Here is a 16426-nt window from a genome sequence, read left to right on the forward strand (position 1 = left end):
GTGGTTCGTGCCATGTTGGGAGGGTGTCTGTGGGTTACGTCATCAGTCTCGCTCCCGGGTGTTTGCAAACGCCCGAGAATTGAAATCCCAACAGATAAAACAAATTGATATCATATCATCCCACCATCTCATCTTCATTCACGTGAACAAGTAAACAACAAATCACACATCTCATTGAGTCCGTCTGAGGGGAGATACAGAAGCTGATTAGAGAAGAAGTTTGTATCCCGTATCACCCTCTTTCGTTGATAAAGCATCTACTTTTGTCGTCAAAGAATAACAGCCAAAATGTCCGGCTCACCTCCGGTTAGTCGACAGGCTGAAAGTGCCGTGGCCCCACCTTCGAAACACCAATATACATCCCTTGCGTCACTACTGCGAAAGTCTGCTAAGCCAGATGATACTTCACGCGACGATCAACAATTGCCTGGGAGACGTGCCGGTACATCAGGATGGGGACTTTCCGCCGACGATGGTGAAGTGGGACGAGAAAGAAGGAATAGCTCAAGATCAAGGTCAAGAGGGAAAGGTAAAGATACAGATAAAGATAAAGAAAAACATAAAGGACGTTTAAGTCCTTGGAAGATGATGGCCTTGACTATCTCCATGGGTGGAAGTCAAATCGCTTGGACAGTGTAGGTCATTTTCCCGTCACCATAATCTGCGAAGACGAACGTGTGTGACTGACTTGTTCTTGATATATCGTGTAGCGAACTAGGATACGGGACGCCTTACCTCCTTTCCCTTGGATTATCAGAGCAACTCACTTCTCTCGTGTGGTTAGCAGGACCGATATCAGGACTCGTAGCACAACCTTTGATTGGTGCCATTTCAGACTCTTCACATTCAAAGTATAGAAGAAGATATTGGATAGTCACAGCTACTGCGTTACTAGTGTTCAGTGGTTTAGGTTTGGCTTTCACCGAACCTATTGCAAAGTCTATTGTGGATCTTTTCGGCGGCGGCCAAGGTGATTGGGATCCTAAGAGTGTTAAACTGGTAAATCTGTTGTGGACTAAATGGAATACAACATGTCTCCTTTCACTAATTCAGACGTTCTTAGGCCAAAAATACTGCTATCGGAATCGCTGTTTTCTCTTTTTACTGTCTTGATTTTGCTTTAAACGCGTAAGTCAGCTTTCAGCTTTCAAATTCGCGTCCCTGGGTAGATAGCCCGCAAATCGACTGAACTCCTGCTATTTTACAGTCTCCAAGCGTCTCTCCGAAATCTGGTCCTCGATATCACCCCAGGTGAACAATTAGCGTCAGCTAACGCTTGGCACGGTCGTTTCAACCACGTTGGAAATATCGTTGGATTCACTATGGGTTAGTCTACCCACGATTCCTACCGTTACCTCTTTACTGACTTCGTTCTTCGTTACACAGGATTCTTGAATCTGGCAGATGTACCTATCATCCGATTGGTAGGGGGAGGTCAATTCCGTAAAGGTGAGAGACATCAGTTCGTAGATTTTGGTTTTTGCTGACATACATCTACATAAAGTCTGTATCGTGGCATTGATTTTACTCACAATCACCGTATGGATCACTTGCTGGACCCAAGAAGAGACCGAGAAAGAAAGTATATTCGGTGAAAGGAAATCGTGAGATATTTCGATTCTCCCAACCTCAAATCCAAAGCTAATCGACGCATTCAAGGCGAATTCGCGATGTCATTGGAACAATCTACGAAGCTATTCTTCATCTTCCCAAACCTGTTAGAAGAGTCTGCATTGTGAGTTAGCATCTGTATCTCCAAAAAGTAGCTAGTTGCTGAAATGTAGTAATAGGTTCAAATTGCTGCTTTCATGGGATGGTTCCCCTACTTGTTCTACTCCACTACTTACGTCGCTCAAGTTATGGCTCAAGAAATCGGAGGTGAGCCAGATGTCGATACTGCTACTAGAGCAGGAAGTCTAGCTCTTTTGATTTACTCTTTCGGTAAGTCATTTGGTTGATCCGCTATACCAGGAGAAGTAAATGATGGGAGATTGACACGAAACATCTATCACAGTCGCTATCATTGCCGGTACACTGCTTCCTTATCTTGCTGCTCGGGATCGCCGTCTCCTCAAACCGGTCGCCGAGAAGATCAGAGACGGTGAATTGTCAGGTGATGAATCGGAAGATGAAGACGACGTGGAGATGGAAAAAATTAGAGAAATGGTCAGGGAATGGAAAGCCGAGGCTGCAAGAGAAGGTAGACCCTTGAAACTCCCCACAAGTGAGCTATAAATATGGAGGGCTTCGGGAAGATCACAGCTCATTTAACTGTTTCCAGTGCCATTCATGCTTCGGAACATTTGGACAGCAGGTTTGCTGCTGTTTGGAATTTTGATGGGATCAACCTTCTTCATTACTAAAGTATGGCAAGCGACCATCATGATTGCCTTGGTTGGAATTTGTTGGGCTATCGCTTGTTGGGTGTAAGTTATGATTCTTTACGAAAGTAGGCGAACACAGCTGATTGATTGAATCCTTTTCAGGCCGTTTGCGTGAGTATCCCATTCCCTATTCTGTTACTTCCCGAAAGAATGCTGATCACTATTGGTTGATCTGGTAGTATCATTATGGAGGTACGTGGTTCTCGTTTTCCTTATCCTTGTGCGAGTGCCAAGAAGCTGACTGATCGCCCTGTAGTTCCTCAAAGAGATGTCAGATGCTTCTTCTTCTCCTTCATCCGGTACTCAATCACAGTCAAACCGACGACCAGTCCCTCATTCAGCGGGTCCAGCCCCTGGATATCGACCTATTCACGCTAGAGCAGCTTCCACCCCCATTGGTCCTTGGAGATCGAGTTCATCTCAAGAAGCTAGAAGAGAGAGAGATCCAGACGAAAGGACTCCCCTAACAAGGAGTTATTCAACCGCTGATATCGAAAACGCAGGGGAAAGTTTGGAATACACAGGAAATGGTCCGGTCGCAGGTGGCACCATTATGGGTATACATAATTTAGCTATTGTTTTCCCTCAATTCATTGTAAGTATCTTCAATTGAAGTATAATCACAGAGCAGGGTTTCACCGGGAGGTGCAACATATACGAAACTGCCCATATAAGATGAATGATCCCAAGACTATGGCTGACATTCCTGATCCCTTGCGCAGATCGCAGTAGTAGCTTCAATCATTTTCAAATTGGCGGATCAAGAACCCGATATCGATCCTTCCTCAAGAGGAGAAGGTGGTGGTGGAGGGAAGAACGGTGTTGCATGGGTACTCAGGTTTGGTGGATTAATGGCTTTGGTGAGTATCGGCTCATCGGAATGTATGCGTTTACGATGGAAAAGACCGATAGCTAACTAAGGATTATTGTTTCAGGTCGGAGCACTGATCAGTCGAAAGGTGCCTCCAACCAAAACTGAGAAAGCCATGAGACGTAGATTGGCTGAGATGAGAGAGGAGAGTGCACAATGATCATGTCTGCCCATAGCTTGTTCGCGGAACGAGGGGGGGTAATGCCTGAGAAAGAAGGAAGGGAGAACGTCGAGTTAAGAGCTTCAAATGAAAAATTGCTAGCTAGAGCCGAAGTTGAGTGCAGAATATTACGTATAAACGAAATAACAAGCGATCGAGGATGAACAATTTGTATCACGAGAGCATCGAATGTAATGAGCCTGTATACCCCGAATGTAGAAAGCAATAAAATGCATATTGGTCAATTGTTTGATGTTCTGCGATCATAATCATCGTCAACCGGGCGTGATCCACGTGAGCCCCTTATTCCCGTCTTTCTTTCGCTTCCCTTCTTCCATTGTCCTCATTGTTCTCACAAACCCTTCCCCACTGCCCCTGTTTACCCAGTCATGAATAGCCTTACATGTATCCGTTCGTCTGATGGACTAACCTCAGCAGAGTATTGATAACATGTGACAAATAAAGTGCCACATCTGAATCCTTAAAGATCTGCCACGGGGGGGGGTTGAAGTGGAATGGCAAAGGAGATTCAGGGAAAAATGTTGATAATTTCCATACTCCGGGGGGGTGTAAACACGCGCTTGCTTTCTCAATATTATTTAATTGTTGATGTTGTTGTTGTTGTTCTTCCTTGGTTTTTCCTTGATCTCTTGCAAGGTGTAACGTATATATCTGTACACACTTGCCCTCTATTACTCAAAACATCGAGGACCAGATACAGCGCTCGCCTGCATCTTACCATACCACTAGAGTATCGCTGGTACCAGCAGGTCAACGTTCAAGATGGCCCAGAGACAGGGCAGGAGATCATTAGGTCTAGCTCCTCTACCTGATCTACCGAGTAGTTCAGATGGAGGACTGACTGAAGCACAAAAGTTTGAAGACTGTGAGTTGAATATATAGAATCAACTCCCATCTCTTCCTTCACATTTGATACCTAGACAAAACCAACGAAGGTCGCTCATAATATCTATTGCCATCATCGATAGTTCGAAGAAGACATAGTAAACAAAACAAAGATATAATATTAGATAATGTATCACGCAGAAATATAATCAAAGGGTTGCAAAATGATATCGAATCTTTAAACATTGAATTATTACAAGTCAGACAAACGAATGTCGTTCTACAATCGAAACTCAGAACGATTCAAAAAGAAAACAAACATGATAGTGGGAAATTCATCAAGATAAATAAAGGGAATCACAATCAAGAAGATATATACAATGTTTTAGATGGGCTATTAAGGTCTATCCCTATTATAAAACAGCTTCACGATTCCTTATCACCCTCATCATGCTCTCCATCGTCTTCATCTAGTTTACTGGAACAGGGAACGAAAAAAGCTAACGCTAGTCTAATTAATAATTTGGTGGAAAATACTTACGCTACTAGGCCAGCGGAAATGGCCAGACAGAATCATGGTTTATGCGCTCTGACAGAAACTAGTGAAGCTGGAAGTGAAAGTGAGATTGCCGACGACCTGAAGAGATATAAAAGGAAATTAAAAGCGTAAGTCTTTCAAGACAGGAACACTTAATTATACCTCATACACATATCGTCTCGCCCTTATCATCGGAGTTGTATCTCTGTCTGTCTACGATAAACTTCAGCTGATCAATACATCGCAAACCAGTCGTCATACAGGTGTAGGCTCATTAGCAACTTCAAGAGCACCGAGGACAACGTCAACATCCACATTCACATCCGCATCCACAAGTCCAAAAGTATCGTATATCGAAATCAATTCTCCAAATATATCAAGACAATCATCATTATCACCTAGTTCCCAAAAACAACATTCCAACTCTGCAACGAAGAAACAACGTAAACGACGTGAAAGCGGTTTGATCATCCCTACACCTAGATCACCATCTCCACTACTGGAAAATGAAGACATAGGCGAGAATTCAGAATGGGAAGAAGGTAAAGCTATTGAAATACAGAATCAACCTTATGAGTCTGGATCTGGATCTGGATCTGGATCTGAGGATATATCAATGCCTCAGGATAACCTAATAATATCGACGGGAAGAGAAGTTGATTTGATGGATACTATCAAAGAAGCTAGTAGTTCAGAGAGTGAGTTACCTTTTCTATGTAAAGTCCACCCTATACATGACCCAGCTAATAATTCTCTGAGTAGATGGCTCAGGTCCATCGCGTCACCAAGACTCATCCATGTCTCCTCCTCCTCAAGAGCTGAATGATGAAGAAGGGGAAGATATAGGTAGAGGCAGAAGATCGAGAGCAAGGATAAGTGTAAATTACAAGGAACCAAGCTTAAGCAAGTGAGTTGATTGACCTTTTAAACGCAACGTCATGAACCAGCCATCCAGGATCATGGGCCGACAAGAAAAAGAAGCTGACTTTGCCAATGACTCGTTATAGGAAAATGAGGAAACCAGATGGTATTTCAGCAGAAGAAGCTTTGGCTTTAGGAATTAATCTTAAACCAATTTCGAATTCGCGTAAATCAATAGCACCTACATCTTCGAATTCAATCTTAGATGGTTCATCTTCAAGACCTCCTACACCTAGAACAGGTGATAAATCCAAATCGGATTCACCACCACCTCCTCTTCCATTACCTCAACTCGATCTGAAGAATATAAACGCGCTAGCAAAAATCACATTGCCTAGGCAGAATGCATTACGCAGGAAATCGACTTTACCTAAACCGGGCATTGCAAACAAGAGATATCAACAGGATGACCGATATGAAGATGAGGATGAAGATGAAAGTGATGTTGATAATTTGATTGGATCAGAATATGAAGATCAACAACAGGAATTAATGGACAATGTTGAACGAAAAACGAAGGAATTGTTATTGAATAGTCCCCTCAAAGAGAAAAAAGACAAACTTAAAGAAACAGGAATAGGGAGATCACACGAACCACTATCAGTTCAAACGGTACCAACTATAATTGCCGCTGCGACTGCGACTGCGACCGCGAATGATAAACCTCACATAACGACCACCAAATCATCTTTCCGCCCTTCGACCAAAACAGCTTCGTTGGGTATAGGTAGACCAATAATGCCTTCTTCAAATAATAGGATACCAGGTAATGGAGTAACAACAAGGAATTTCACTCCTACCGGAAGAGTTACGTCGTCCAGGAAAGTGGAAGAAAAAGAAATCCTAGTGGAGAAAGACGGTATTAATATTCCTGCACAGACACAGAAAAAGGTTTTGGGTGGATCAGAGAAGAGAGTTGTCTCGGGATCCACTAGAAGACGAATGAGTTCAGCTGTATAGATTTCCCCATACTGTTTTGATTTCATATATCAACCACATAATAAATAAAAGTACCCGTGTAGTCGTTTCATTATTTTGGGTATTTAGAACGCTATTTCACATTAATTCCATTGACATTTTAGACTAGCATGTTCAATATTCTTCTGAGGCTTTAGCATGAATCTTCAGTGTACAAGTCAAACATGAAAGCAAGCTGGGATACATCATCGTGAAAGGTATCAGAAGTATATACACAAAAATAAAGCACAACACAGATCATCTAGCTCGTCACCGGTTCCTTCGAATCCTCTCAAAACACATGCCTATCTGAAGGCAGTATCTAACGTCGACCTGTTTCATCTAAGATGGTTTTGTTGAATTCTTCAAGAGGGATGAGATCTTTCTCTGAGAGGAGTTGAAACTGTTGTAAAAGTGTCAGATATAGATTACCTGCCGAGAACCAGGTAAACTTACTTCGTCTACGAATAATAAGAAATGACGATAGTTGGTATTCAAATGAGCTGTAAGTATGTTTGATAATCAGTCATATGCTCTCCCTGAGTCAGTTGCATAGGTTTGGGCAGTTGCGACAGGATCACTCACCCTCGATACCCAAAGCACAGATCTGATCAAAATGACTATGATATATATGGGCGTAAATCCTGAACAACCTCCTCAAGATAGTCTTGGCTGTGTTGATGAATGTGGGTGGAAATCGTTTTCCGATTTGTTGAGGAAAATGCTTTTCATCATCTAATATGGATTGAGTCCATGTCATCAACGCTTCGACGTATGCCGGCGCTGATAGATGAGTTGGTTTTTTACTGTGATGAATGAGTCCAAGGGAGTAAGTAGGACATGATTATTAGCTGAGACAACTATCACGTGATGAGATAACCTGGCCACTCACTAATTCTCTCCATCTTCCCAGAAGTACTCATACCTGTGAGTCACACATGTCAGCTATCACTATAAGTCAATCGCTAGCTCAGTTAGCTGATAGGATAATACCCACTTCGGACCAGCATTCATGATAGGACACTAGTAATACGAACAAAGTCAGCTATCTTGATATCAGCTATAACACATGAAAAATCAGCTGACCTCTGTAGGAGTGCAGAACTCTGAGATAGTCCCATAAAGCATATTGACATGATTGAAGAAATCCACCACTATAACATTCCACTAAAATCAGCTGCATGTCGTCTGCACGAAAGGCAGAACCTAGTCTTCCAGCTCACCATGCACTGCTATCCATTCTTGTAAATCCTCTCCTTCAGGTAACTGTACTGCTGTTCTCAAATTACCAGATCCCTGTGAAGAGAGGGTTCGTCGGTGATCAGCTCAATCCCTCATTCAACGTGTGAAGCGAAGAGTTCATCAACTGACTAATGTCTGTTGAGCATATTGTTTCAATTGCCACTGCTTTGTTCCCTCTGGCACCTTCTTGGGCTTGAACGCTGTAGTAACTCATGATAAGCTCATCTCTCCTGGTGAACTTTCAAGCGCTCAACTGCATCCGTCGACAGGAAAGAAGGCTCACTTCGGGATTGATTTCCTTTTCTGAAGGATCCAGTCAGCTTAACAGAACCTTAATCGACGGAGGATTCACCGAGCAAGCTCACAAGTTGAATAGCGTCGACATTTTTCTCTGCGCTCAGATTCTGAAATGCCGATACCGAAAACTGGCCGAAGCTGAACAAGAACAAGACTCGAGAGTAAAGATGTAAACTGCAGTCTATATGATGAGTGTTTCAATGTTATTCCAAGTGATTTCCTTTCAACCCACTTTCACTGACGCGACGCGAATTAAAAATCACACACAAACGCTCGAGCCTCTGAGATGCTTTATTACATAATCAGCATGCACAAACGACGGGATCAACTCTTGTCCCATTATGCTTTTTCCACCTCCACCCGCTATGTCCATATCTCAATGACACGTATATCCATCCCATCATCCATACCATTTCAATAGAGAGTTGATCAAAGAGACAGCTACGCGAGATGCCCAACTTCTTACTCCTTGCCCTGGCAATCGTACCGCTTGCTGTCTTGCTCGCGCCTCGCTTCGTCGAGCCTTATAAGCTATGGGACCCGACTGTCCTGAATAATGTTGGACAAGGTGAAAGACAGACTAAATGGTGTAATATGGGATGGTGGGAGGTAAGTGCATCATCGATTACAGGATCTGGTAAGATTAGGATCTTCCAAAGAATACATTTGATTGACAGACCCTTGATTTGATTGGCAGGATACGGATAACTTTCCAACGGCAGCAAAGACTCTAGGCGAAAGATTACTTGATTTCGCTAAAGAAGGTGGATACCAAGGAGGTGGAAATGTACTGGGTAGGTCTTTGTTTCTGAGTTGTCATTTGTGAAATATATTGACTCTGAATTTTGTTGAAACTAGATATCGGGCATGGAGCAGGCGAATCATTATGTGAGCGAATGACAGATATCCTTCTTCCATTCGAAAGTGTTGTTGTTAAATCTGGGATTGTATAAATAGTGCTTCACCTCTCTTCCCCTTCTCCTCCCAAACACTTACATGGTCTTACATCCTTATCATCAGACACTGCTCAAGCCCGACTATTGATTGACAAATATGCTCCTGACGTACCAACTCCAGTTGAGCTATTTACTTATTCAGCACAATTCAATCCTACAAAGGACTTTGACCATCCTTTAAATAGTATGAAAGGATTCATGGGTGAGAAATCGCAAGTCCAAGAAACTTTCGCTTATTCAGATGAAGACGATATCGATCAAGTCCAAGGCGAGCTCAATCTGGATTCTGACAATCCACCTCCATACAATATGATATATATCTTAGATGCTATATATCATTTTCCACCTTCCCTCAGAACATTCCTTGATTCCCTCAAACCAGTCCTTAGCCATGATGGTCTAGTAGTATATACCGATATCATACCTCCCCCTGGATTCGCCATTTGGAAATCATGGCTCATATCTTACATCTTATCTGTTCCATTGCCTAATCTTACTTCACGTCCTGAAGATCTCGAAGGGTACAGGCTAGAATTGGAGAAAGAAGGTTGGAAAGATATCAAGGTTGAAGACTGGAGTAAAAATGTCTGGCCAGGTTTCGCTAAGAATCTCATTGATAGAGGTGGTCGATGGGAAAAAGTTGGGAAAGCAGTACAGAGGGTAGAAAAGGATGGCTGGAAGTTTATTGCTGTCCGTATCAGAAAGGGGGATTGAAAGAAATCATGTGGATACTCCGGGTTACAGCATGAAATGTTATAATGCATACAATGAAGGAATGACTCGACTTAATGGATGATAATTGAAATGCGACAATACTTATGATATGTGTATTCGATATGCTGAGATTACAACAGAGTTGATTACTGTACACGATGACTATCTGGCTCCTCATGGCTTGACGTATCTCACGGTTCGTCGACAACACCTACTCCACCTCGATAGCATTATCCCTCCCACTTCCCTTCCCTTCCTCCTCTTCCTTTCTTCGTTTGTCTCTTTCGATGATCTCCCTTTTCAGTCTCTCGAATTCGCCGCCGCTTTCCTTTGCGTACTTGCGTAAGCCGCTGGTACTCGCCATTTGGTTGATCATTTCATCTTTCCCTTTCTCCTTATCTCGTTTCTTACTTGCTTCTACGTCGGACATTTTAGCTCTTAAAGCTGACAAAGAGGACGGATGGGACGTATCGAGATTGGAGTTGAATAAGATGATCCATTCTTGTACTCTAGCTACCAATGCTGACTTGTCCCCTGTGGTCGATAGAGAATACTCCTGTGGTAATGCGTAATCATCAGCTGATTGAGCCTAAGACGGTTTTGGAATCAGATAGATACCGATAATAAGCCTCGCAAATCTGCTGGAGTAGCCAGCGAGTAATTCGGTTTAGTGATGCGCTTCATCTCGACTCTATGAGAGTAATTAGCTGAGAAACACCTGGAGTGAAGTAAAGCTGAGTATCTGAAATGAAACTCACTCTTTAGCTTTGCTACTTGTACCTTGACCTGAAAATACCTTTTTCCAATCTGCTTTTTGATTGCCTTTTCTCATTCCGTTCGTTTTACCTTTCGGAGGTGGGCAGCCTTTTTCGATGTGCATGGGTATTGAAGATATTGGTAAAGAAGCTTGACAAAGTGGACAAGGCGCTTCGTCTATGCAATATGTGATATCCTGCTTTAGCGCTGTGCACATATGACGTCTCAAGAAAGATTCTTGAACCGTTGACATACCATTTTCAGTCAGTTCCAAAACCTCATCATTTTCGTCTTCGTCCAGATCGATAGGTATATCGCTTTCGACTATATCTGATTTGCGTGATTTTGTTGGACTCTGAGATCGACTTGAACTTCCTTCTGCTCGAGGACTTTGCTTCATTCTTTTCACTCCTGTAGACGATGCTGGTTTTGAGCTCGGTTCTGGTGCGGGTCGCTTTTTGGAGGTAGGTGGGTGCGCTAAACCGTGAATCACTGGTCTGAGGCATGATAAATCCATGATGAGCTAATCATCCTGCAGACTGCACTCGAACCTATATGCTTACCTTGATTCTTCCCATGAATCTGTAATTTCCTCCAAAGCTCTATTTCGCCTTATATGACCTTCGGAAGCAGGCTCATTACACGATGGACACTTCTTCATAGCATCTAAAGAAGATCGGATACACTATATCACATATGATGGCTGATGTCAGCTTATCTTTTTATCTAATACCACGACGATAACCGATTTGTCGTCATGCAGGGAGGTACATAATCACTCACTGCTGAACAGAATGAATGACCACATTGTATTGATACAGGAGCTTGAAAAGGTTCCTTGCATATTTGACAGACTACTGATCGATCCAGTCTCCTGAGCTGAGGATATGAAGGGGGGAAAGGTGGTGGTTCGTCCAGCGAAGCGAGAAGGGGATGTGAAGACATGTCCATCTTGTATTAGTGGTGGATTACGGAGTCAGGTATCACCACTTGACTGTGACACAGATGCCTGCTTAGCGGGTCGTGGGACTTCTCTGTTCCCCCCCAGATATTCTTGTTCAGTGTATAGGATGACAGAAGAAGAAGAAGGAGGAGGAGACAAAGATAATATTTCATCGAAATGGTCTCGTAATGTTTTTATCTCTCAGTTGACGCGTACAATCAACACCTCACTGAGTCACTGACTTTCCCACGGTTGTTTCTCCCGTGGCATTTAATTTCCCCAGAAGTGGAGGGAGGATTGTTTTGAATTCACGAATTCGAAGAGGGGTGGGTACCATACCAGTCAAAGTAGCTTCTTTATTCACACTTTCACTTTGGTCATTAAACCCGCAAGTAAGACGGCTGACCGGTAGAGGGAATGGGTCAGCTTCTTCTTCTCCGTCATTCTCGACGGCCAAGCTAATCTAAACCCTTCATTTCAGCGTCAACGTTTTCGCTTCTTGCAGCGATATTCTTGCTCATCCTTTGGGCAGTCGTTTGGACTCTCTGTCTCCTTGGATGGAGAACGGCGTGAGTAGACTCTTCTACCTCTGCTGAATCTTGGATATGCAGATAAGGATGACTGGAAGGAGCCCGTTGACTCATGCTGGGCCGTTCAATCTCATTAGCAATGACCAATGACTAATCTTGCTTCACTTTCAGGCGAATAAGGTACGCTCACCCTACGCTGCCTTCGCGCATATCCGCTCTTTCACCAAAGGCAGCACCAGGAGTGACGATAATCCGACCATTGTCTGGGTTGGATGAAAATCTATACAATACATTACAGAGCTGTATGACGCTTGATTACCCAAAATACGAGGTGTTATTCGCTCTTCAAGATGAGAACGACGAAGCTCTGCCTGTCGTGAAAATGGTCATGGATAAGTATCCAGAAGTGAAAGCTAGAGTACTCATAGGTAAGCCAAAAATTCTCATCAGCTGTCCAGTCTGTCAAGTCACAGAATAGGCAATGGCAATGGCTTGTTGATCCTTTGATACTCTTATTTGTTATAGACAATACGAGGATTGGTGTCAATCCCAAAGTGAATAACCTCATTCGACCTTTTGCCGAAGCAAGTTATGATCTCGTCTGGGTAATTGATTCAACTATCTCAGTCACATCTGGTACGCTTGGTCGAGCGGTGGAAGCGTTCATATCAAATAATACGCCATACTCTTCCCTTGATGATCCAGAATCTTCTCAACTCATGTCAATTTCAGATGACGTGAGAAAACCTCCCATGTCAGGTGAAGTAGGATTGATACATCAGGTTCCTATCGCTGTTTGTTATCAAAATACATGGGGAAGTCTGATAGAACAAGCTTATCTAAATACCACCCATGCTAAAATGTATCTTGCGATCGTAAGTGCTTATACCAGCTGCTTACACCCTATTTTCCTCGTGCTCGGTGGCTTACACAATGATGAACTGTCCAGAACGCTGTCGCCATCGATTCATGCGTTGTTGGAAAGTCCAACCTGTATTCAAGAGATTCGATATCCAAGCTCAACACACCCGCACCATCCCTGCGACAATCACCGAATCCACCAACGGGTTTAGCGGCTTTCAGTCTGTTTTTAGCCGAAGATAATATGATAGGTCTTGGATTATGGCACCAACTCAATCTGAAACACGCTATGACTTCCGATGTAGCACTTGACTTCCTTGGTGCACTTTCGGTCAGGGACTATATAGATAGAAGAGTACGTTGGTTGAGGGTGAGAAAAAAGATGACACCGTTATTTGTTACGTTGTTAGAGCCATTCACCGAATCTTTGGTGTCTGGTTTGTGTGGTGCATGGGCAGTACAACGTTTACTGGGAGCGAGTATTCCTGCTCTGTTGCTTGTCCATTTGGCAGCCTGGTTGACGGTTGACCTATCGACAAGAAGAGCGTTAGAAACCAATATCAAAGCTTTGAAACCTCCGGGATCTCAAGCTGTTTTCCTCACCGCTTGGCTAGCAAGAGAGTGCTTAGCGCTGCCAGTCTGGCTATGGGCGATGACAAGTGATGAGGTAGTTTGGAGAGGGAAGCGATATATGATTCTCTCTTCAGGTAAGTTGGCCCAATATCAAATGACCCGCAGCAACTGACAGGAAATTTAACAGGTGCAGCAATGACACTATGATGACTGATAGATCAAGAAGAATATGGGATGGAAGCCGTCTCAATATGCATATGAACTTAAAACAATATTTCGTACGCTTTCTTTAGCTAAAAATGTCTTTTTTCGAGACTAGTGTTCCCACCTAGATACCATCCTCCGACAGGTAAAATCCTATTTGATTGATGTTTAGCCCCTGCTCTGACCCAATAGGCCAAAACAACGGTCGCGCAGCACAATCTCTTCTTAACAATTTCGGGCCTCTCTTGTTCAGGTTGAGGAGAATTTCTACCTCTTTCAATGATTGTTGTGATTTGTTCGTCGAAAGGGCCGGAAGTTTCAACGGCGATAGGAAAGGTATCGTAACCATTCATGTTCCACCAAGCTACAGCCTTACCCTTCAGAAAATGTTCATCAGCACCGGACATCACTATTCCTGAAGCGACGGATGTGAACTTACGGTTCCAGTAACGTCGACAGCCCGATTTTGGGCGGGTTGCATGTAGACTGGATTGTAGTGATGAAACTGTTATTTTCCATGAGCTCAATCGTCCTCTCGCTAACAAGAGATGGAGTAGGAACCTTCGTAGCTAGACTTACAGTGGGTTTTTCATCGAATCTCACTTGCTTATAATCTCGGAGATTAGCATTACCGTAGTTACGACTAAGGAGTCTGTGGCTGAAGCTGGGTTGCGATCGAGTTTCCTCTTGAGGGTTATCTGTATGCCATACAATGGGTTTGTACGAAAACAGATTGGGCTCGGTGGCGGCGGGTGACATGTAACGTCTGATAGTCATTTTGAGCTTGCAGTAGACAGCTGATTAAATGGAGCTTGAGTGTGAGTGCGGACAGCTAAGAGATCAAGCTTGGTGAGATCACTAATTGCTTATATAAGAGACGGATGATATGTGAAGAAGAAAACAGAAAGCTAGGAGGAAAATTAACGTCAGGTATAGCCTTATATATCCCTTCATTTTTCTTCGTTGCCTGTAGTTAGACTCGTAATACAGTCGACAATAGTATGATGAACCTCAGATCCGCATAACGATTGATTTAGGTTGGTGAATCAAGACACGAAAAAAAGGTTCTGTGGTAGTCCGTCATCCCATCCGCCACTCATTGTCCTGGGAACATGTCTCACTACCAACCTAAAAACTCCGTACCTGCTGATTCTCGCTGTATACCGCGGCGTTATTCTTTGTCTGACTCTCCAAGAATACGTCCAGAGCCTCAATGGCTGTACATTTTACTGGATCACGAAGCTCACGCAATCTTCGCGCGATGTCATTTTTATTTGCTTTCAGGTGTGAGTGTTAGTGTAACTCCCGCAGAAGCAAAGTCGCAGAGCGCACTTTGAGTACAACGGGCATACAGCTCTGTTCGTCAGGAAGCGATCGACCATCTCTGGGCTTTTCCAGGAAGTGTAGAGTCGAGTTGCTATACAGATAGTGTGCATACGGAGCTGACCAACTAATCTAAAAAAACGATTTTCTTTACATCGCTACTGCTATTCCCCTCGCAATGGAGATCGAATCTATGCTATTGTCTTTGTTCTTCCCTAGTTTCCCTTCCCCCGGCCCCCTCTCAACATTCCATTCCAACCCATCATTGCCTCTCGCATCTCGTTCCGCCCCTTGATCGCCAACCCCCCGCGCGGCCCCCTTCCTCCCAATATCCCCTCGACCGTCTGTTATCTATCTCGATTTGCATCTAACCACTTATGTCGCCATTTGTCCACCCATACCAGTCACGCCAACGACGTCTCGTATCTTGGCAGCTTCACCAGCGCTCAATCTTCCTTTCATAGCGACCAAGAAGGTCTCCCAAGCAGCATCTGCTTCGTCTTCCAATGGGAATTCGCTGATACATAAAGCGTGAATCTTTTGCCAAAATTGAGGATTCGAGATAGTATCGTGGAAAGAAGCTGAAGATACTTGAGGTTGAGGACCTAGAGGTGGAGCACCAGTATCGAGATTGGTCAAAGGCATCGAAGTACCAGCCGTAGAAGCTGCATCGATTGAAGTTGTAATTGTCAATGCCGGAGGAGCAGGTGAGATTGAAGATGGAGGTGGGAACGTAGCTTCATCACTTGTCAATCCACTTGGAGCAGGAGTAGGTGCAGGTGAAGGCGCTGAAGAAGATGGTGCTTTGACCATGAGATGTAAGGTCGCTCCATCTGCTATATCGTATTCTTTGAGTAATTTGGTATCGGTCAAAGCTTTTCCTTTGAGTAATAATCGTTGACTATCTGCTGCTGGAGCGGTAGAAGATGATTTGGAGATGAGTGATTTCAGGTCTGATACTGTGTCGGTGAGAGTCGCGGTAATTGGAAGAGTGAGGGATGGTTTGAGACATTTGATGGTAATGGTAACTGTATCTACGATTCAAACACGTTAATATACCTGCTTCGTCAAACTTCCATGAACATGAAAAAGAGCAGTAGAACAACGTACCTTGAGAAGAAGCATCGACATCCATGCTTTCTGCTGAAGGAGGTTCAGCTATTTCTACCCCGACCACAGCGACTTTCCTTGGTCTATCTTCGAGAGGAGTAGAGAAGTCGGCAGGATATTCAACCTTATGGGATGATATACCTTCGGTGTAACGCTTGATGAAGGCGCGTTCTTCGTTCAGCTTATCCCCTTGGAGTGGTGTGTCGGTCATTGCTGAATCTGGGTGGTCTTGGGATTATT

General features: G+C 43.6%; 8 protein-coding genes across 8 annotated transcripts; 4 read left to right on the forward strand and 4 right to left on the reverse strand.

The window, feature by feature from the left end:
• Positions 1-288: 288 nt before the first annotated feature.
• IL334_002353 (uncharacterized protein) lies at positions 289-3415 on the forward strand (the record flags this gene model as incomplete). The annotated part of the gene is made up of 15 exons (XM_062934099.1): positions 289-635; positions 711-999; positions 1064-1128; positions 1208-1326; positions 1387-1449; positions 1505-1604; positions 1660-1735; positions 1791-1941; positions 2015-2224; positions 2282-2426; positions 2487-2495; positions 2564-2576; positions 2641-2979; positions 3107-3244; positions 3320-3415. The coding sequence occupies 15 exons, from the start codon at positions 289-291 to the stop codon at positions 3413-3415; spliced, it is 2160 nt and encodes a 719-aa protein (XP_062790150.1).
• A 783-nt stretch (positions 3416-4198) lies between these two features.
• On the forward strand, positions 4199-6680 carry IL334_002354 (uncharacterized protein; the record flags this gene model as incomplete). Its single annotated transcript, XM_062934100.1, has 5 exons — positions 4199-4301; positions 4405-4927; positions 5052-5497; positions 5562-5706; positions 5807-6680. 5 exons carry the CDS (start codon positions 4199-4201, stop codon positions 6678-6680), a joined length of 2091 nt encoding a protein of 696 aa, XP_062790151.1.
• Positions 6681-6999: 319 nt separating this feature from the next.
• On the reverse strand, positions 7000-8304 carry IL334_002355 (uncharacterized protein; the record flags this gene model as incomplete). Its single annotated transcript, XM_062934101.1, has 10 exons — positions 7000-7080; positions 7134-7180; positions 7263-7483; positions 7570-7602; positions 7675-7700; positions 7764-7831; positions 7901-7973; positions 8049-8119; positions 8203-8222; positions 8285-8304. 10 exons carry the CDS (start codon positions 8302-8304, stop codon positions 7000-7002), a joined length of 660 nt encoding a protein of 219 aa, XP_062790152.1.
• A 362-nt stretch (positions 8305-8666) lies between these two features.
• IL334_002356 (uncharacterized protein) lies at positions 8667-9886 on the forward strand (the record flags this gene model as incomplete). The annotated part of the gene is made up of 4 exons (XM_062934102.1): positions 8667-8825; positions 8914-9010; positions 9075-9104; positions 9174-9886. 4 exons carry the CDS (start codon positions 8667-8669, stop codon positions 9884-9886), a joined length of 999 nt encoding a protein of 332 aa, XP_062790153.1.
• A 211-nt stretch (positions 9887-10097) lies between these two features.
• IL334_002357 (DNA repair protein rad18) lies at positions 10098-11593 on the reverse strand (the record flags this gene model as incomplete). The annotated part of the gene is made up of 6 exons (XM_062934103.1): positions 10098-10442; positions 10505-10577; positions 10645-10819; positions 10898-11139; positions 11206-11327; positions 11426-11593. 6 exons carry the CDS (start codon positions 11591-11593, stop codon positions 10098-10100), a joined length of 1125 nt encoding a protein of 374 aa, XP_062790154.1.
• Positions 11594-12002: 409 nt separating this feature from the next.
• On the forward strand, positions 12003-13756 carry IL334_002358 (uncharacterized protein; the record flags this gene model as incomplete). The annotated part of the gene is made up of 6 exons (XM_062934104.1): positions 12003-12006; positions 12067-12154; positions 12287-12543; positions 12641-12990; positions 13065-13683; positions 13737-13756. The coding sequence occupies 6 exons, from the start codon at positions 12003-12005 to the stop codon at positions 13754-13756; spliced, it is 1338 nt and encodes a 445-aa protein (XP_062790155.1).
• An 86-nt stretch (positions 13757-13842) lies between these two features.
• Positions 13843-14530, reverse strand: IL334_002359 (uncharacterized protein; the record flags this gene model as incomplete). Its single annotated transcript, XM_062934105.1, has 3 exons — positions 13843-14130; positions 14193-14258; positions 14333-14530. The coding sequence occupies 3 exons, from the start codon at positions 14528-14530 to the stop codon at positions 13843-13845; spliced, it is 552 nt and encodes a 183-aa protein (XP_062790156.1).
• Positions 14531-15451: 921 nt separating this feature from the next.
• Positions 15452-16397, reverse strand: IL334_002360 (uncharacterized protein; the record flags this gene model as incomplete). Its single annotated transcript, XM_062934106.1, has 2 exons — positions 15452-16110; positions 16187-16397. 2 exons carry the CDS (start codon positions 16395-16397, stop codon positions 15452-15454), a joined length of 870 nt encoding a protein of 289 aa, XP_062790157.1.
• Between the last annotated feature and the right edge of the window lie 29 nt (positions 16398-16426).

The sequence above is a fragment of the Kwoniella shivajii genome, chromosome 3 (genome assembly GCF_035658355.1).
Source record: "Kwoniella shivajii chromosome 3, complete sequence".
Lineage (NCBI taxonomy): Eukaryota > Fungi > Basidiomycota > Tremellomycetes > Tremellales > Cryptococcaceae > Kwoniella > Kwoniella shivajii.